The sequence below is a fragment of the Arctopsyche grandis genome, chromosome 4, assembly GCF_051622035.1.
Source record: "Arctopsyche grandis isolate Sample6627 chromosome 4, ASM5162203v2, whole genome shotgun sequence".
Classification (NCBI taxonomy): Eukaryota; Metazoa; Arthropoda; class Insecta; order Trichoptera; family Hydropsychidae; genus Arctopsyche; species Arctopsyche grandis.
The window spans coordinates 24,320,930-24,342,773 of NC_135358.1; the positions used below are offsets into that span (position 1 = coordinate 24,320,930).

The window sequence follows — 21,844 nt, forward strand, 5'->3', positions numbered from 1 at the left end:
TCGCTATTAATTAGTCGTCAACAAAAGCACCATCAAGGGCATTATACTATCTTCCCAGAAATGTTCTGGGATTATTTTTTTTTACTTTGAAACCCAAGTGGACACCGATCAATGACTGTTGTATGACTAAGCGACTGTAAATAACTAAAGCCAAAGGAAAACATTCGGTGAAGCGAAGTCGCAGCAGTAGTGAGAATTGTTTCCATGCGGCATATGGCCATGTTTGGTAAGATTAGGGGAGCTGTCACTATCCCGACCGCATTTAGTACTGGGAAGTGAGTGGGAGTGCTGTATAGTGAGGGTAGTGTTTACGCGAACAGGTGTTGTTGTTGTCTGCTATGACGGATGAGTCGCCGAGTGAAAAGCAGCACAACGAGATAGAAGCGCTGCAGGTGATGTTTTAGTATTATCTCAATTCTTCAAGCTTAAGAGGGCTGGACAGCAGCGCCTTGTCCATACAAACGTACTATACTTCTCCCTACCTCAATTATGGCACTAGAGAAATTATTTTTTAGTATGCTATGGATATCCACCATTGGGGTGCATCTATCGTTTTATTTTTTTGATTAATTATTTTTTATAGGAGCTAGGAGCCGCCAAACATCTATAAAATCGCCTCTTTTTTACACCCACGAAAAGAGTCTAGCCTGGTTATTTAACGGTCGATTTTAAAAAAAATACGCCGATAGATGCACAGAAAATATCTCTCTCATACCGATGATGAAATTTTTTTTAAAATTGGTCAAGTTTTGGAGGAGAAAATAGAATACGAAACCTCGATTTTGTCAATTTAAAACACGTTTTATCTGGTCGAAGCGCCACTGTCGCATTCACTCAATATATATATTGATATATATTGTCGCATTCACTCAATATATACATACACTCAATATATATATCGAAGAAAGGAACGGTAACAAAATTAAGGTTTCGGGTGTACAGCCCTCTTAAACATGCGGCTCTTGTATTGACATCCTCATTTCTTACCTCTTTGATCTTTTTTCATCCTCTTTGATCATAACCTAAATTAACCGTATATGTATTGCTCATCAGCAGTTAGTGAAAGGTGACCTTTAACTTGTCGCTTCATATCACTGTCAACGACAGCAATATTAATATCTCGGTTTCAGTAATTGCGGAAATATTGTACAAACATTTGCCCAAGTAATGTTGTGATAAAATATCAGTACCAAAACTTTTTATTGTCATTTAAACTAAATTATTTAATTTAAGGCAATTTTTGGTGACGACTTAAAAGATTTGCGAGGTCCATCTGCTTGGAAATTATGGAAGCCTTTAGACATATTGCTCACTTTGTACCCGCAGCAGGGATCTTCGGGAAACCAAGAAATACATTGCACGATAGGATTACATGTTATGTGTCCTCCTGAATATCCAGAAATGTATATATTGCTTTTTAATTGAATTAATGCGTCTATTTATGAAATAATAATTTTTATTTTCAATGTATTGCTGTAACGCCCAATTTTTCTATTTATTTTCAGAGAACCAAAACTAGAAGTTAAGAATTCAAAAGGTTTATCAGATTCGCAAATTAAAGTTTTGTTGAGTGAATTAGAAACGTTATCGTCAAGTCTTAAGGGAGAAGTTATGATATTTGAACTAGCGCAATACGTTCAAGTTAGTTTTATCTAAATACATATTTTTATTGTTAATACACGTAATTCTTTTTAACAATTCGTATTTTTTAGACTTTTTTGCATCGAAATAATAAACCAGGATTTAAATCTTTTTATGAAGAAATGATGAGCAGACAAAAACAAGATGAACAGATGAGATTACGCGAAGAAGATAAAGAGGTGCTTTTTTTTTGATGAAATATTATAACATTCAATTTGAATATTGATTGTTTAATTTAATTTCGTGTATATAGAGACAAGAAATGAAAGATGAAATATTACGACGAAAAGAAATTTTAAAAATGGAAATGAAATTAAGAAAAGAAACTAGGCATGGATTATGCATGGAAACTTCTGTTGACCAAAACAGTATTCCCATGTCTTTAACTAATGAAAAAGCCTCCATTCTCAGGTAATAATTTCGTATCATTTGGTGTTGTTTTGATAAAAATATATATTAACAAATGGACTCTACTTTCAGACAACGTCAGTCCACATCAGAATGTTCTGATGTGAGCTTTTGTGAACATCGTGGTATAAAAACTATTAACTTTGCTTTTAAAGCAGATAGACAAGTTACGAGGGGAAGATGTTTAGGTATTATGTGATTATAAAATGTGTGTATTTGACATGCATGGTAGAAGGGAAGATTCCGAGTTATAAATATAGAAAAAAGTTTGTATTTAACATTTTATACCATAGAGCACTTGGGAGGTTGCCGTTTTTCTCGTTTTTCGTCTAAGCGTTCAATACTGGTTGTTTTGGGTTTAATTTTATTTTACTGTATCAATTAATGATTTAGAGCAGAGGTTCCCAACCTGTGGTATGCGTACCACTTGGTAGTATGTGAAAAAAAATCAGTAATGGCGGACATGCAGGAATGAATGATTTACGATCATAAATAGAAATATTTTTCATATAATTAATAAACTTTATCATAATTAATCATAGTCGACGTATCCACGAATTCATTAAATCTCATTAAATTTATTTTGTAAGGAGATTTTATTATGAAAGGAAATTTATTATATGTTCTTTGGTAAATTTGTGTTTTTATTAAAACCATTTAGCAGTAATATAAGTATGACGAAATATTATATAAACGTATTTAAATTTGAGCATATTATAATATTGTGACTTCGAAAATAACTTTTTTACCACAAAAGTTCTTAACAAAAATGATTCATTGCGTCTACCCTCTCTTCACATTCCTTACTATGCAAATACATACTATATAATTACACTTGCAGTAACAAATTTCATGGAATACAATAATTTTTATATGGTGGTACAATTTAGCGAAATGTTCTACCAAGTGGCACGCGTGTCAAAAAAGGTTGGGAGCCGCTGATTTAGAGAATAATGGATTAACACTAAATTAAAAATTTATGCCAATTGTAACAATACTACATAGTATACAAAGATTATTAATAATACTGAAAGCATTCATTTTCATTATGCTCGTTATGTTCTTATTTAATTCATCATACCCTTTCTCTTCTACCAGTGTTTAGTTTTTCCATACACTTATTTCATAATGTGCAAACTTAAATACGTGCAAATATATGATATTATAGGACATTCAGAACGAGGATGCGTAGTTTATGGAGGATTAGATGCTGCAACAGGTGAATTATTAGCAGTTGTCGAATGGATCATAGAACTTCAATCCAATCCAGGAAATATATCGCCGCTGAAACAACGACTGAAGAGAGGCAATTCTCCAAAGCATATGTTAGTGTCAAACTATGATCTGTCAACATGCATGAGACAAATTGCCAGTGTTGAACAAGAATTGAGTTTTTTGATGAAACTCCACCATTCAAATTTGGTTCACTACCTTAACATTAAGTACACGAACGAGAATAATACTCTGATGGTTTACTTACTTCAAGAATTCGTTTTGGGTGTGTACTTTGCTTACACTGTATTATATTTGTAATATTTTTTGTCATATAAGCATTATGTGTAAATGTACATTTATTACAAAATTGATTAAATTGTAGGCGGAAATGTTTCGACATTGTATTTGAACGATAAGATTATTATGGAAGTAGATGTTTTACGTCATTTCGCAACTGGGTTATTAGAAGCGATTGACCATCTTCATCGTAATAATGTTGTACATAAAGATATTAGAGATACTAATGTTTTTATTGATAAAATGGGAACTATACGTTTGGCAGATTATAGTATCGATAGAAGACTTATGGAATTATATCAGGGAGGAGACAGCAATGCAAGGTTGTTGTCGTAGTTTACTACATATATTACTTACATACATATATATTTGATACACATGTTAGTTGAATGTATTTAAATTCTAGGTATTCAAAGAAACAAGATATTTTCAGAATAGGAATGTTACTAGTATCACTATTAAAGGGTGAATATTTGCAAGAAAATCATGTAGATGTGCCTGAGAATATTACGCCAGATTTGAGAGATTTTGTTTTCAAGTAATTACTTTTGTATATATATTCTATTTATCTACACATTTTACATATGATGCATGATTTTTTTTTTATTATTTTATAGATGTGTTGATGAAAACGAACGATCTCGGTGTTCTGCTGAACAATTGCTGAAACATCAATTTATTAAAACACCAATTCACAGATTGCTTCCAAAGAAAAGCATTGACCACAATGACCAATCGGGATCTGATGTATTCTATTTTATTTGTTTTATTGTTATTATAATTATGTATGTATTATATAATATAACATATTTTTTTAATGTAGGGAGGGCAAGATGACTCACAAGGTGCAATTGACCTGGAACTATTCATACCAACAGGATCCAGTGGGCAATCTCGTATAAAAAATGAATTCGAAATAATGAAATGGCTCGGAAAAGGAGCGTTTGGGGATGTTTTGAAAGTAATGAATTATGTTGTATATAATTTTTGTATTGTATTTAGTATGATGTTTTAATTCATTGTGTATATTTAGGTTAAAAATAAGTTGGATGGTGGTTGCTATGCTTTAAAACGTATTGAATTGAATCCAAAAAATAAGCAGTTGAATAAAAAAATCACTCGAGAGGTTAAATTACTCTCCCGTCTCAATCATGAGAATGTTGTTCGTTATTACAACAGTTGGATTGAGAGTGCCACATTAGAGCAAAAAAATGATTACAGTAGTTCGAATACATCAGTCACAACAGTTGGCAATAATAAACCTGCTGACAGAAAAAATACGCAGTTTCCATTTGTGAATAATGATGATATTGAGAATTTAGCACCACCCATTCATTCAGTTGAGTGGTCAGTTTCTTATTCATCGCATTCGAAACAAATTCCGGATCCTAATAATGAATTAGTCATTGATTCATCAGAAAGCGAAGAGGATGATGATGATGATGACGACGATGATGATGTTTGGGTCAATTTTTTGTATGTAATATGTAGATTGTATATGTCTATTGAATAGAGCAAATATTTCTGTAGTTTTAAATAGTATAAATGTTGTATGATTTTTCAGATCTGAAATCAAAACATCATCAAATAGTGATTCAATAGAATTCAAAGGGGACGATTCGACAACTGAAAAGGATGATTCAAGTTTATTGCTGGTAGAGAAAAAGCATGTTAATGGCAATAGTCAATCGGATTCTGGTGTTGACTTAGTTCAGATTCAATATTTATACATTCAAATGGAATTTTGTGAAAAGAGTACTTTACGGTATGTTTATTTTCAATAGTTACATAGATTCAATCCATAATTGTAAAGGGGAATATTATTTTCAGAAATGCTATTGATAATGGTCTGCACTCTGATCCGGATAGAGTGTGGCGTCTTTTTAGAGAAATCGTTGAAGGTTTGTCTCACATTCATCAACAGGGTATGATACATAGAGATCTGAAACCGGTGAATATTTTTCTTGATTCTAACGATCATGTTAAGATTGGAGATTTTGGACTTGCTACCAACATTTTACCTAAAGCTCAACCTATTATAGAGATTAGAAATTATCAAGGTGAGATTTTTTATTCAAAATTATAAAACATTGAATACTCTTACATGATAGGTGATGGTTGTCTTTATTATTAAATTTTAGAGATTAATACATACAGTGATCCTGGCGATATTTCATTGACGGGACATGTAAGTTGAAGTGAATTAGAACTTTTTTTACTTAAACTTGTATGTACATATGTATGCTATTATGTTTTCATGTTAAGGTTGGAACGGCGTTATATGTAGCTCCTGAGCTTGTTGCTACTGGAAATAAGGCAATTTACAACCAAAAAGTCGATATTTATTCATTGGGTATAATTTTATTTGAGATGTCTTACATGCCATTGAAGACTGGCATGGAAAGAGTAAAAGTTTTAGGCAATTTACGCAGTAAAGACATAGTATTGCCAGAAAATTTCAATACACCTGAATATTCAAAACAAGTTTTCCTAATAAGGTTCGTATTGTATATCACTTATAACTATGTAAATTAGATATTTTGACAACATACTTGAAAAACTACATATACATACATATATAACGTTTTTGCAGTTGGCTCTTGAATCATGATGGTAGTAGTCGACCAACTTGCGGAGAGCTTTTACAATGCGAACAGTTACCTAGTGCTATGGAAGAATATGAGTTGAAGGAAGTGTTAAGACATGCTTTAGCCATTAGATCATCAAAAGCATATCGACACCTAATCAACGCTTGCTTCCAACAGGTACTGTTTAAATAGTTCAAAGTTTAATATACTTGTATAATCATACACTATGGATGCAAATTAAATCTGTTTTAGGAGTTGACTCCGGCTGAAGATATAACTTATGATATGAATCTTTTGAAAACGACTGGCTTACACCACAAACAATCTCTCATCATAACATTTGTGAAAGAAATGGTATTATATAATCGTTTAATTAAAGACTATTTTGTTTTTTTTTATTATTATTCATTTATTTAAAACAATCATGTTGTATTATGATTTTTTAGGTTATAAAAGTATTTAAATTACATGGTGGTGTAGAATTGACTACTCCGTTGCTGCTTCCAATGTGTCATTTGTATGATCCTGTTGAATCTAGCGTACGGCTTATGACACACAGTGGTGATGTTGTGCATATACCTCATGATTTGAGGTATTTTATCAAAATTGTTACATTATTTTATTTTTCACTTTGGAACATAGTGACATTACAAGTGTCCCCAATTTGTTGCTATCATAGACTTGTTATGTTATTATACTACATATTGCGTGATTTTAGGGTACCATTTGCTCGATATATCGCTTGGAATGGTATAACGATGTTGAAGAGATATTCTATTGAGAGGGTTTATAGAGAGAAAAAGATATTTGGATTTCATCCTCGGGAGTTGTATGAATGCGCTTTTGACATTGTAACTCCAACTCCAGGTATTTAAATGAAATAAAATAAATCATGTATTTGTCTTGGGTGTACTCATTTATTTCTTACATCACTTTTTTCAGGAAACCTTTTCGCCGAAGCAGAATTATTGTCAATTGTGTACGAAATATCCAATCAATTGCCTGCAATGAAATGTAAAAATTTGGCTATACATTTGAATCATACTAGTCTATTGAAAGCAATATTAATGAATTGCGGAATTGAAGAAGAAAAGTATTCTGATGTATACAGTATATTATCTGATGCTAGAGTAGGTTATAATTGTTTGAAACATTATTTTATGTAAATCATATTCGTATATTTAATTTTATCTTTTAGGATGGCAAGTTGTCGAAATTCCAGGTTCAGACGCATCTTATTTCACTGTGCTTGTCTGATCAAGCTATGGTAATATTTTTCAGTTTGATGGAAACCGAATGTCCTATTGAAAAATTATCGCACATTTTAAAACCTCTGTTGAAAAAGAGAGGCGAAGTTAATGTTTTAGCTAGAGCCGGTGTTAAAGATTTGGAAACAATAGTTCATAATGCGGAAATCTTAGGCGTTAAAGTACGTTGTTTTAATTTACGTAATTGTTTCCTTTGATTTTAGTTGTTTTTTTGAGATGTATTGTTTTGTGTAGTGTCCTATCTTAATATTGCCTTGTATGGTATACAACGTGCACCAGTATTCTGGGATGATGTGTCAGTTTATATGCGAGTTGAAAAAGAAACGTAGGAAAGGTGCCTGGGACGTGATAGCAGCTGGAGGTCGATATGACAGTATGCTCTGTAATTTGAGGTAATTAAATCGTCAAATTTACTCCAAACTGTATGGCTAATTTTTATTATAAAGTATGAATATTTTAGGAAGACCCTTCAACGTGTAGATTTAAATAGTAAAAGTGAAGTTCCATCACAAGCAGCAGCTGGAATATCTTTGTCTTTAGAACGGCTAGTTCAAGGTGCTATGGCCAGTGTTGAAGACGATTCTTTCATTAATTCTACGTCTTGTGACGTTTGTGTTTGCTCTACATCTTCTTCCAAAGCGTCCACCAAGGAAAAAGCTGAGGTGTGAATATCATTAACATATTGTAAATAAGATAAATTAGAAAAAGTCTGTTAGTTAGTTAGTTATACCTGATGTAATAATAACATACATACATATATGTGTAATAGCATTTTTATTTTAGAACTTAAGTTATATTTTCTAACTTGTGATGTTTCATTTTGTCATAAATGTATGAATAAAATGTTTATTTTATCACACAGATTGTAAGAACATTGTGGAATGCCGGTATAAAAGCGAATTTAATAGAGACTGTGAATTTAGATGAGATTCAAGATATTTGTAGGGATTTTTCCACGACTCATATTATTATTGTAACGGAATCAGAACAAGGTATGGTTCGGGTACGAAGCTGGGAAAGAGATAGGTAATTTTCATATTGTGCACATGTATTAACGTTTTCAGCTATAAGCGTATTAATAATAAATATATAATAATTAGATTTCAGGAACGAAAAGTTGCAACAAGTGATATAGTTTATTATATGCAGCAGCTGGTTAAAACTTGGAACGAAGATTCAGAAAATATATCGAATGTGGGAAGTAATACATTCAATAATATTCAAATGTCAAAGAGTGAAAGTAATACAAGTATTTTTTTTATATATACATATATATTGGATTTATTTTACAGAGTTTTAGATAGTTTGTTTTTTTATTTTAGGCAAAATTAATGATTTCGAACGTCAAAATTCGTCCATGCCTAATGTGTCTGTTAATTTTATCACACCAGAAAAACTAGCAGCTAATACTAGACGACGTTTTGAAAATCAGGTTTATACATAAATACTAAAAATTTAATTTAGAATTTATGTATGTAAATATTTGGGTAAAATCGCATATATTATTGTATAATGCTGTGTATTTTGATTTTTTAAGATTTTATCACAGATGGGTAACACTTTGCAAAAAATTTCACCGAAGAATCGAGTCGAAGTGCTTGCTGTGTCGTTGGATGGAAGTGTTTTGAGAACCTTGACATCGTATTTAGAAGTTGATGTTCAACAGAATGATTACGATAAAGCGGTAAAGACAATAATAGAAAAGTAAGTTTATACAATGATTTTTTTTTCAAAATTCATTTTAGGTGTTTGTTTCGGTTACACGACAATTGGTGCAAGTCCAAAAGGTTCAATGACAAAATGTACCCGAAAATTAGTGCACTGACAAAATGTACCCGCGAAAAAATGTTCACGCGACAAAATGTCCACGGAAATAATGTTCAAGCGACAAAATGATCAAAAATCCTAAATTTTTAAAGTTAATTATAAATTATTATTATTTTTCAATTTAAATATGTAAATATTGGATACGGTTGAGAACACCTGTCATTTACACTAATTTAATAACGCCCGCGATGTATACGATAAAAAGTAAATTATTCATTTGAAATAAAGAAAATTTTGGAGACGGTTGAGAAGCCCTGCCATATAAACTAATTCAATGTAATCTGCAGTTCATACGCTTATAAAGTATTTTTTTTCAATTTAAATAAGTAAATATTGGATACGGCTAAGAACCCCTAACATTTAAACTAATTCAATGACATCTTAAAATGATATTCAATGAGTCACAATGACATTAGCTTAAAATGTAATTGTTCAATTTAAATAAGAATATGTTGGTGCGGTTGAGAGCATTTGTAATTTATACTAATTTAATAACATCCGCGATCTTTACGATAAAAAGTACCATATACATCGATAAATATAATACAATAAAAAGTTACTTTTTCCATTAAAATAGGAAAATTTACATTTTGTCGCTTGAACATTATTTCCGTGGACATTTTGTCGCGGGTACATTTTGTCGCGGGTACATTTTGTCGCGGCTACATTTTGTCATTGCACTTATTTTCGGGTACATTTTGTCGTTGAACCTTTTGGACTTGCACCAATTGTCGCGTCCCCGTTTGATTCGTTTTTAATGATGTTTGGTTTCAGACATTCACGGAACAAGAAGTACTTAATGGAAGTTTGCGATCAATTCAGAGATTTGGCAGTGGAGAAGAACAGGCCGATTATCGCGTTGTACAGTTTACAAGATTCGTTATTTAAAATGTTCATGTGATCTGTAATTTTCTATTTTTATTTTTAGATTTTCTTTTAAGTTTTTTTAAATAATAAATTTAATTTTCCTTTTAAAAGTGCCATTGATTAAATATGCATTTATTTGAAATTAAATATGTTCTGATATTTATTTGTTGATTATGTGTGTAAAATTGTTTTATGATTTTTTTTTAATATGTGTGTATTTTTGTTACGTTATTGTTAAGTTTAACGTTCCTAAAACATTTTAATTGAATGTCAAAAAGGAAATGGAGGTGCTTCTAAACAAAGACATTTATTATAGAAATACTTTTTCATAGTGAAATATTTTTGTAAAACAATATATGTATGTACCTAAGTATATTATTGATGTTTGAAACATAAATTTATTTTTTATTTATTTAATGTATTGTAAGATGTATGAATAAACAATGAAGCTTTATTGTGGTCTATGGTTGGTTTTTAGCAATATAATTTTTATGTTACTTTAGTGCACCAGAGTGGTCGTCATTGACTTAAATGACTCGGATACAATACAGCTTTATCAAAAAAATTATCAGTCACCACGGTTTTGTTAGACGGGGTGCATTGTGGCGTGATTACAATTATCATGCCAGCACCTACAAACATCGTCAAAAGGAGCAACCAAAAAGTGAAAGCAAGGATCCCTCTGAGCCATTTCCAGAATGGGTCATTTTCTAGAAATAGTAATTCTTCCTTAGTGAGGCCAGGCGGTCGTCGAATTTTATCTCTAGAAATTATGTATATTTAAAATAATTTTATTTGATTTTAAGTGTGTGAAAATATTTTTATATTGACTGACCTTGTATTTGGGATAGTATAGCAGTTTGCTATATCCGAATTTTTATTAACAAGGAGTGGAATACTCTCGTGGGTGATCATTTCAGTGCACCAATATTTCGAGTGTTGATGGTTGAAATTCGACACGTTTGTGAATCGAGTCCTATATGAACGAAAAGATACATTGAAATCTTAATCATAGCTTGAAGCACCTGACCTTTACTCTTAATTTTTTTTCCTTTAAGATATCACGTATTTATTTGCTTACTAAACATTTGCGTTTAAATCAATATTTAAGCCTAGTTTTATATCTAAATTCAAATTGACTGAATAGCTTATTGTTTATATGATTAAAAAAATGTAAATACATATACGTATACAAAGCATTTTGAACAATGAAGCAGAAATATCGCGTAAAACAAAGGGATTTGATATTCTGAAATTGATTTATTTAATAACATACATACATACATATAATATGTATGCCTTTTATCAGTCAAGGCTGTCTCATCTATCAGTTAGTCTGATTTTTGGCATTAAGTGACCCAGGAAATGAATATTCACATCTGATGTAAACAGAAGTACACAATTTGTCAAATGGTTTCATTAACCGGCGTTGATCGGAGTTTTGCCAATAAGTTCATGGGCCTGAAAAACGACGATAGGCGTTGTATTTTGAGCACGTACAAAGTAAACTAGAATACTACCCGCTAAGCCTTTCTAGGCAGCATTAAAAAATCGTGTAATTCATGTAATTCATTTGTCAACGTTTATAAAGACTGGTTTACACCGGAATTTCTAAATTTATAACCAGAGCAGAATTTCTCGATGGAAATCCCTAACTGCCGAGTATTTTAGATTGTGGCTTGGCATTTAGATTGTGAGCATTACATTTTAATGACAATGAAGAAGATGGAACTAGTTTTGGAAAAATACATTCATTAATAGACTTGTTTTGTTTATCTTATATTGTTGCAAGATATATTAGAGAGTCTATAACACACCTTTACAAAATTCGAAATCTTCGGCGGTAGTTATGTAGGGTTTTTTTGGATTAGCTACAATTTTTATTTCTAAATTTCTAAATAATTCTAGTTGGAAATGTTTGCAAAAAACGTCAGCACTCAAAGGGTTAACACTATATTTAAAGTGTTTTTTTTTTTTTTTTTTAAACTGATTTTCTGTTGATATGTACACTATGTAACAATAAAAAAGTCATGTACATTTATAAATAGTTAAATTTATTAATAATAAATAACAAAATAACATATTATGATCAACATCAATATATAATATGCTCATTCGGTATTATATACACATGTATATATACATGTATATCTATATATATATATATATATATATATATATATATATATATATATATATATATATATATATATATATATATATATATGTATATATGTACATATATATAGTGCAATTGCAACCAATATATTATCGCACTGCATTCTTTGCAAGCGGTATCTAACAAGAGGGATGATTTTATTTTAATACAAAATAATAGATTCATACGAAAAAAAATTAATTAATGTGATCAATAAACAAAAAAAAAATAAAACAAGCACTCTTAAAAACACAAAATGGTAAATACAATATTCAATATAAACATAAATAAATAATTACATTCTCCAATAGGCCTCATCGATAATAATAAAAATTAAAAATTAAAAAAACGTATTATTTATATATACATGGGAGATTATGTGTATTGGTTTTCAGTTGCATATATGATTTTTACAAACATATACATACAATGGATAATATTACACCGATCTTGACCGACAGGCCGGAGTGACATTGAAAACAAAACCGCTTGCTTTCTCTCAATTATTCTTTCATCTCTCATAATAGTACTCACAAACCAACACGCATCGTAGCCTTTTTTTTTCAAAAATACACTTTTATTATTCATTTCAAAAGTAAATCTCTAACAAATTTGTAAATAACAATATAATAATAGTTAAAAGAAAAATAAGAATGCATAACCTATATACAAGTTTTATTAGATTTGTTCAGACATTGTTACAATCGTTTTATATTTTTTATTTGTTTGACCTCGAATAAGTTTCTTTAGTATGATACGGATCTCATATTTCTTCAGATGTCTAAAGTTAATATGTATGTATTTGGTTTGGTTTAGGTAAGATTAGTAAAAATGTTCAAATACATTGAGTCATAAAACATTTACTGCTATATTAATTATTGTAATTTCACACAATTTCTGAATAGTGTATGATTGGATAAATTGATCAGCGTCTTAAAATGTTTTATAAATTATGGATTAGTTTAGAAAATATGAAAAGAAAATTAAGGATAACGGAAGTCCACTATTCTTCATTATGAGAGATATATCTCGCAAAACATTAAATATAATGTTTTGCGTTTTACAATATTTAAAAAATACTCATGGCCTGTTTATTTAAGTTTATTAAAAGAAGTGAATTAAAAGAGTTTGAAATATTGATCCGTAGTGAATATAAGTTTTGAAAAAAAGAATAAAACAAATCATTGTTAGACATTGTCTGAATAAATCTTGAACACATCTCTTAAGCTATTTTGACTAGCCACCGCCCGGCGGATGGAAGAATAGCTGTTAGTTTTTGGATTTTTTCGATCATCAACTCGGCACACACTCGAACATGCATATTCTACAATGCGGACGGCAATAGTTCCATCTTCGAAGCATCAACGCTTAAAAACTTCAGTCAAGTTAAGTTGAGAGCGAAAGAAACGTATCGACGAGCGCATCGTATAAAGTCATGTAGTCGTGTAGTGTCATACATATATTTATAAATATGTAAATCATTTTTATCAAATAAATAACATCTATTCTACTGATACATAAAATTATGGCATTACTTTACAAATCGTTACAATAAATTATACTTTAATTAACGATTTTTATATATGTATATGGTTTATATCATATAACAATAAAACAAACATGAGCGGGGAATCGAGGAATAAGACAGGACGAAGAGAGGAAAAAATAGATTTTACACATCGGAATCGCTGCACAATTGTATCGAAGGCGTTCAATGGTTGGAATGCGCAAACTCTGCAAGATTATTATAATTATACAATTGCATTTTTTGATTGATTTCGTCTATCGAGAAAGGTATGTTTAGCAGCCATGCCCATATGTTGTGAATACAAATATCACTTAGAAATTAACATTATAGAAAACTATCGTAAAATCGAGGATAAAATGCACGGGTCGTAAAATTACAATAAAAATAAAAATATATAGATAAAAGCTTCGCGGTGTGATGTTGTTACAACCTTTCCATAAATATTTGATAAGGTAAACATAAAAAAATTAAAAAACGAACACATTTAAATGTGAGAAAAATAATTGGACGGAAAATCGTCATTTGTGTGCGAAAGATTTATATGTATCAATATAATAACTTTTGTATTAAATTCGAAATATACATACATGTTTCTTTATGGAAAGGCAAACAACAATATCTACGTTGTGATTATTAATAATATAAAATCAAAGCACAATAGTAATAATATAATATTAAAAAAAACCTTATTTACAATCACGCTTGATAATCATTGCGATTTCACAGTAACATTCTGGTGTCTTTTCGCTTAATATATATATATATATATATATATATATATATATATATATATATATATATATATATATATATATATATATGTAATATCTACATTATGAAGTTAGTATGTAATAGGATTAAAATAACGATAGCAGATACATTACAGATATACAGTGAAACCCTTAACGTAGGTTCGGTTTAAACACTGTACGCTTGAGCGCTAAAATTAAATGTCACTGAACGTATTACATACGTATATATGTACATACATATATATGTACATACATATATATATATATATATATATATATATATATATATATATATATATATATATATATATATATATATATATATATGTATATATATCTATATATATATATATATATATATATAAAAATATATATATACATATTTATATATATTTACATACATAACAGAAATTTAAACATTAAAATATTCATTATATTTTTAATAATATTTATGGAAAGTCTAAAACATTTAAATATAATATATATATATATATATATATATATATATATATATATATATATATATATATATATATACATATACTTCATTACATATATGTATATATGTACATATAAAAATAATGTAGTATGAAGTGTGTTATGTTTCAATTAGTTTTTTTTTCTTGAAGGTGTGTTAAGCTTGTTTGTGAATCTTATTTAACAATACACATATATGTATACATATGTAATTGCTTTTAATTATTCATTTAAATTATATATGTGCCCATAATTATGAAAGTGGTCTTTAAGCGATATTAAACGATAAAATCGACTTTTTTTCTTGACTTAGACCACTTTCATAATTATGGGCATATATATATGTATATATGTATAGTAGTATGTATGCTATAATTAGTTACAAGAGTACTTAAGAAGTTTGAAGATAGATATACATACAAGCAACGTACAATGCTAACGAATGATTTGCTATAAGATGTAATTTCAAAAAACTATTATTCTATACAAAAAATTGGTACTTGACAATGATTTTGGTTTTTTAATTTACTTTTAATTTGATTCTAAGTATATGCATATGTAAATAAATACATACATACATATATGTATATTTTTCAATACTTTGAGACATCTAGTTTAAAATTGTGATACACATGTTGAGATCTATACAGAAAGAGATATCTATAGAAATACATAGAGACTGGTCAAGATGTGTGAAGACTACAGCATTTGTATTTTGAATAATTATTTGGTTACAATTAAATGTAGTTTCGAATTAGTATTAATGCGAGAAGTATTGTTTAGAAAGGTAATACAATAACAATAATAATATAATAGCCAAGTATTTAAAATCACTAATTTAGTTTTGGGATTAACATTATCACAGTACACATAATTGAAATTGCAGTTTTCGATCAATTTCGCACAGTTCCGTACATATATTTTTGAAATCTCTTTCCGATTGCAGTTCTTTATTTTATTACTTCTTTGTTTAAAAAGATTACACAATTTTTTAGTTTTGTACAATTATAGAACCAAGACTTAATGGTAAAAAAACTATTGTAGTGTAAATTTTAAAAATTGTTCGTTTTTTTAACTCTTCCTTGCGTTACGTTTATTTATTTGTAGGACGTACATACGAGTCCCAAATTACTAAACTCTAATGTGTCATTGTATATTACTCGTTTTTAATTATTAATAAAAATTATTCATCGCGCTAACCTCGAAATGTGGCCGAGATATTATATTTTATTATTTTTGTGTCAAAATCAGTCGAAATACAATAATACATGTATGTATTTTATTTTTATTATTTAATTATTTTTTTTAATTTCGGAATAAATCTAACTACGTCTAATAAAAACCATACAAATACTACGGTATTTGTAAACTTTTCCAAAAAATTCAATATTCAATAAAAGAAAACGTAACAAGTAATAATAATTAAATAATGAAGAGGTTCCAAATGTGATTTTTAATACCTGCCTTTTGTTCGACCAATGAAGTGAGTCTGTATATTATTTTGATTGGTTTTATGTGAAATAAAATAATTCTGATGATATATTTGTATTTCAATAGTAACGTTTATACATACATATGTAAATTAAAATATATGTATATAACACTTTGCACCATAGCCATGGCTGTGTTCTTTGCACGAGATGTAAGCAAGTGCAGGACAGTTAATCCCCTAATAATTTCACATACATATTCAAATATATATTCTATTTTTTTTATATCAATGTGTCATTCATAATCTCTTTTTATTTATTTTTGCAATTAATTACATACTTCTTTACATTTTCTGGTCAAATCTTCTTCATTTTCACTTGGTCAATACGATTCACCACGTTTATTCTTTGAAGAGACGGGTCCCTCGCGATGATATGTGGATTTTTAGATCGCACGTTTTACACATATACACATAAATCTAATATTTGTTAAACCGCCGGCGAGTAAAGTGTTCCTGAAAAGTAATGTATAAAAAAATACATTTTTAAAAGCAAATAACCAATCGGACTATAAGTAGCCAGTATAATGTCTCAAGTGCAATAAAATAAATTTAATTGTCGAATTAACAATTTTTACGCTGAAACACTTCGTCGACGTTGACCAAATCTGAAGTTCAAATATGACACACTTGATTTTATATGATGGATATAATTTTAATCGAATAAATTCGATTTAAATTAAGTAAAATGGTAACTAATCCATTCAAGAGTTTTTGATATTAAATATTACATCGGTATGATTACAAAAGAAAAAAAAAACGATAAATTATAATTTTAATATTATTTTAAATATGTTGCTTTTTCTTTTATTATAATATATCATACATATATATATGTAGGTACTTTAGAATCCTTCGATGTAATCGTAGGCCTCCAATGTAGACAGGATCAGGTAGATAAGCCAAAGGCCGAACATGAACGCAGCCGTTATGTACTTAAGTGTGACGTCTCCTCCGAGCTCACCACCAATGGATTTGTGCCTTCTAAGTAGCAGTATACAAATTGTGACCATTGCTTCTGAGCAGAAAATGGTCACTGAAAATGCGAGGCTGAAAACATATATTTCAAGTTTAGGTGGTGGATATCTTTACTGTAACATTGAATTTGACCAAATAAATATTATATATGTGGTATGTACTCACTTTCCGGGATCAATGAGGAACTTATTTCCGTGAGCGTTGTGATAGATAGCAGCTATGGACCAAGCGATACCGATGCCCAAGAAGACGTTGACGGCATTACTGCCTGTTACGTTACCCACTGAAGCATCTGCGTATTTGTCTTGAATGGCGGCAACTTTGCTAGCAAACGTATCTATTGGAACAAATACATTATGTAATGAAATTAAATGTTGCTATTAAATATAATTATAATTTCATAGTGCATAACATTATAGAATAAATTAAATTGAAAGTATCTAATTTAGATTATAAATATTGAAGGATTATATTTATTAAAATGTAAATAAAATTTCAATGGCAATGTTAATATTATATATGGTTCTTTTGTGTCTTCTTCTTCTATCGAATATATACAGATAAACGTTTGTTTGTTGGTTTGTCTGCTATGCACATCTACAGCTTTTAATTTAGAATCATCATACATACATATATCCATATTTGTTATTCTCGATACTCTAACTTAGTCCATTTTCAATCTTTTACAACCTTCATATAGTACTATAATTTACTAGCCGGTGTTGCTTGGGCTGATAATATTAAAAGGAAAAACCTTTCTAAGAGTTGCAAACCCTTCCAAATACCGTTTACAGTCTAAGTTAGGCTATAATATACCAAATTTGGTAGATCGAAGTTGAAAATTGTAGATTTTCAATATGGATACACAAACATTCATTTTTAGATATTATTAAAATGATTTGGATATAATAAAATTTATATTTTTCATTGGTACCCTTAAGGGTTGCCTCTGAGTGGCACCTATGGTACAAAAATTGTACATATAAAAATTTATGGATTTATAAATTTTGAAATTATATTCAAATATTGGATGGTTTAGTCAATTTGATGAGGAATCGTTTCAATAATGAAATCAGATACATTGGCAAACTCTGATAGGAAACGATCGACTTTTAGTCTTTTAGTCACAAATATCCAAGTCTGACCAGCAGCACTACATAAATTATTCCAAATAAATTCTTTTCAATCCAGGTCAACCCAAGTCTTGAACCCGGGGACCTCACAGTGGTTAGGATTAACGAAACCACTGAGCTATACTGCTGGCTAATAAATGGGGAATTATTTAATATATTATACATATATTATTGATTTTGGTTAGTATAAATATTTTAATAAATTAGTCAGTATATGGAAGTTAGGTTGGTTTACCAAAGACACTAACCAAATAAATATTTACCTGATAAAATTATATAAACATAATCGCATCAACCAAACAATATTTATGACAGAAAAAAATTATTCTCAACAGCAATATCGGCCATTCATTTTTGTAGACACTTGGGGGAAATGTGGGTTGTTGTTAGTTTGGCTATAGGAATACGAGTTGGATTGGTGCCCATACTTTATAATCTTATAATAATTGAGCTCAGACCTGGGATACTGGTGCCGAGGGCCACGAAGACGATGGCCGTTACTGAGTCCTTAATGCCTAAGGTGCAGCCAAAGTGTGATGCAACATCACCGATGATGGCCGTCACCACACCGATAGACAGGATAGACACAACGAAGCAGAGATACCCACCGGCAATATCTGAAATTTAAAATATTTATTAATATCATTATAATTTTACCCTTACATGATATATTGTACATATGTATATGCACGTACATAAATATATCAAATAAGATTTTCTTAAATACCACATCTAGTAGGTAGATACATATGCACATATGTATGTATATGCATATTGAACTGGGAACATTTGTGCTATACACAGATATTGCAGATATAAAATGTTATATCAGCGCTCCTCGAAGAAGAAATATGGAAATAAATGGAAAAAAAGCATCCTCTGGCATTCGGTGCAGAAAGTGTGGAAGTCGGAAACTTTCGTGTCGAGAAAACTCAATTCGAACGTACATATCATATACATATGTACATATGGTCGTTTTTTTTTTCTGAAAAGCGAGCTTCGTTTTGGTGAGTCGAATCCAATATCGACATTCGCATGGGAATCCAATCACCGAATCTGATCAGAGATTGGATTCCCAATTTATATGTTTATATAATATAATATACATATAAATATGTATGTAATATACGTACATATATTAAAAAGATTTCATATCCCAATAGTGAGTTAGTTTAATTGCTTTATATAATGAATTTATGTTGTTAGTAGGCTATATTCTCTTCAATTCGGTATTAGGCAAGCTTCGAGAATGTCAATAGAAATTACTTATGGACATTTAATATGAATGAAATTATTTTCTTATACAATTTCATCATTTTTTTTTACATTCCAAGGTTTTTATATGAAATCAATATATTATATTCGGGTCGTTGAATAAACTCTTTGTTTCTGTACTTGTCTCGTCGGTTTGGTACTGGAAGTATTTGAAAAATGTATAATTCATTCAAATGAATTAAAAACACAATATATGCAATTAGCTGTTATAAATAGAGGTAGGACCGGAAGCGTGCTTTTTCCAGGAATTAGAGTGTTTTGGGTCTATTTACAGAGCTAGAGTGCAAACAAAAGGTTCATCATAAAAATGAACAAAGCACGGCGAACAATTAACGGTGAACGGAACGCTCCCGGTCCTACCTCTAGTTATAAGCATAAAATTATAAATCTTATTCAAAATTGATGACAAATTATATGAAGTAAAGAAACGGAGAGTTCATTTAACGAGAATTGGTGAAACCAGGCCTTCCGATTGCATTCATAGTATGATTATAGCATTGCATTCATGGTGTCAAAAAATTGAAAAAATATTAAAGTTCATTAATATCGTAACTTAATGAATTTCAATATTTTTAATACAATTTAAATGTGCATTGAAAAAATAATTTTGCTCCTAAAAACGAATTATTTGTGGATTTAGAATAAAAGAAAATACGCTTGATTTCTAGTGCATTAAAAATTATTTCCAAAAAAAGATTTATTTGCATTATTTATGAAAAATATACAATATTTTTAATGCAAACTTGTTTTATTTAATACACATTTAAAGTGTCCCCTATATAAAATATATTTAAGTGTAAAAGCAATCGCATTATATTTACGAAACAATAGTTTAAAATTTGCATTTTTTCATCATTCGAATTTTAATTTATTTCTGTCTATAAATTTTTTAAATTTAAAAAGTAGAATAAAATATATATTTTTTTAAAATCCTCATCTAAAACATAGTTCGAGTCATACTCGAAACCGGGCTAAAACGATACTCAAATAAACGAAAAAATATATTCAATGATTATTTCATATTTGTATGTAATTATACATACATATACAGTATACACGTATACTTTATTTTTAATGAATTGGTATTCCGTTTCTTATGCAGAGAGAAACATTTCAGTAATGCAATGAAGCTTTATTAACGAATACAAAACAAATTCTGGAGACGACAGAATGTGAAGTGGTAAAAATAGATAGAGAAATTTTCTCCGGAATCGTCATCACAATCGAGTCGTATAAAATTGGTAAATATTGACGGGAAACGGGTAGAGTTGAAGCTATTATGAGTCCATTTAAATCTATTAAGTATTTAAAGACATTTCACTGACAACATACGAATGTACATATGTAATAATAGTGAGTTCAGTTACGTAATTAATCGGCTGTATACACAATTTGTGACATATTGACGCGATTGCCATGCAAATGTCGTCGACACGCATATGGTGTAATGGCCAATGTATGTAAATAAAGCGGGCTGGAAACAATTGGCCCGCAAGCTCTGCATTAATAATAAGGTTGATTAATTAATTACCTAATCGTTTGAGCGCCACCTGAACCACCGCGTTAAATTGACACGTGTGGTTTAAACGTTACGACGCGTAAAGTTAGGCTCTGAAATAATTTCAATTATAAATCGCATAGAAAATATACATAAGCCTCAATCGAAAATTTTCCACATCTTCAGTGATAGCGTAGCTCTTCTGAGTGTGTTTTCTGAGTACGCTATATAATGAAAACATGACGAGGAACATGGGGCTCGTTGTTTACAGACGTCTGTTTATTTTCAGCACTTCAGCTGGATTTATTCGTCGACAGGCGACACGGAATTTAATTCGTTCGAACCGATGCACTGAAGCGTGAGTAGGATATCTTCAACATTAGTCTGATGGTGATTAATCTATTGATGGTTAAGAACGGACAATGCGAAAATTTCAGTCGAAAAA

At 29.8% G+C, this 21,844-nt stretch overlaps 2 protein-coding genes and 1 long non-coding RNA gene across 11 annotated transcripts in view; 1 reads left to right on the forward strand and 2 right to left on the reverse strand.

The window, feature by feature from the left end:
- Positions 1-113: 113 nt before the first annotated feature.
- Gcn2 (eukaryotic translation initiation factor 2 alpha kinase Gcn2) lies at positions 114-10,574 on the forward strand. 2 transcript variants are annotated; one of them, XM_077429557.1, is made up of 29 exons: positions 114-392; positions 1,234-1,403; positions 1,506-1,641; positions 1,713-1,820; positions 1,895-2,052; positions 2,122-2,237; positions 3,218-3,547; positions 3,647-3,884; positions 3,968-4,099; positions 4,179-4,308; positions 4,385-4,522; positions 4,595-5,037; positions 5,126-5,326; positions 5,392-5,621; positions 5,703-5,749; positions 5,827-6,059; positions 6,155-6,326; positions 6,402-6,503; positions 6,596-6,741; positions 6,868-7,016; positions 7,092-7,279; positions 7,348-7,578; positions 7,652-7,809; positions 7,878-8,079; positions 8,280-8,443; positions 8,518-8,657; positions 8,740-8,849; positions 8,955-9,121; positions 10,019-10,574. In XM_077429557.1, exons 1-29 carry the CDS (start codon positions 339-341, stop codon positions 10,143-10,145), a joined length of 4,920 nt encoding a protein of 1,639 aa, XP_077285683.1. In that variant the 5' UTR covers positions 114-338; the 3' UTR covers positions 10,146-10,574. The 2 variants fall into 2 exon arrangements, with proteins under 2 accessions (XP_077285683.1, XP_077285682.1); XM_077429556.1 differs by having other exon boundaries at positions 8,518-8,666; positions 10,019-10,573.
- Positions 7,057-11,079, reverse strand: LOC143910941 (uncharacterized). The gene is made up of 3 exons (XR_013260510.1): positions 10,947-11,079; positions 10,770-10,874; positions 7,057-7,151 (listed from the first exon to the last, which is right to left on the reverse strand). It is a non-coding gene; the product is annotated as an uncharacterized LOC143910941 (long non-coding RNA).
- A 4,095-nt stretch (positions 11,080-15,174) lies between these two features.
- Positions 15,175-21,844, reverse strand: part of Calx (sodium/calcium exchanger 3) — a 148,047-nt gene continuing 141,377 nt past the window's right edge. For 2 of the 8 annotated variants that reach the window (XM_077429564.1, XM_077429568.1), the window contains 4 exons: positions 19,085-19,243; positions 17,659-17,830; positions 17,342-17,565; positions 15,175-15,292 (listed from right to left, as the gene is read on the reverse strand). In XM_077429564.1, the coding sequence (XP_077285690.1) occupies positions 17,361-17,565; positions 17,659-17,830; positions 19,085-19,243 (536 nt within the window). In that variant the 3' untranslated portion in view covers positions 15,175-15,292; positions 17,342-17,360. Of the gene's footprint in view, positions 15,293-15,378; positions 16,972-17,341; positions 17,566-17,658; positions 17,831-19,084; positions 19,244-21,844 lie in introns of those variants that run through there. The other 6 variants (XM_077429563.1, XM_077429560.1, XM_077429561.1 and 3 more) reach the window with 4 other exon arrangements.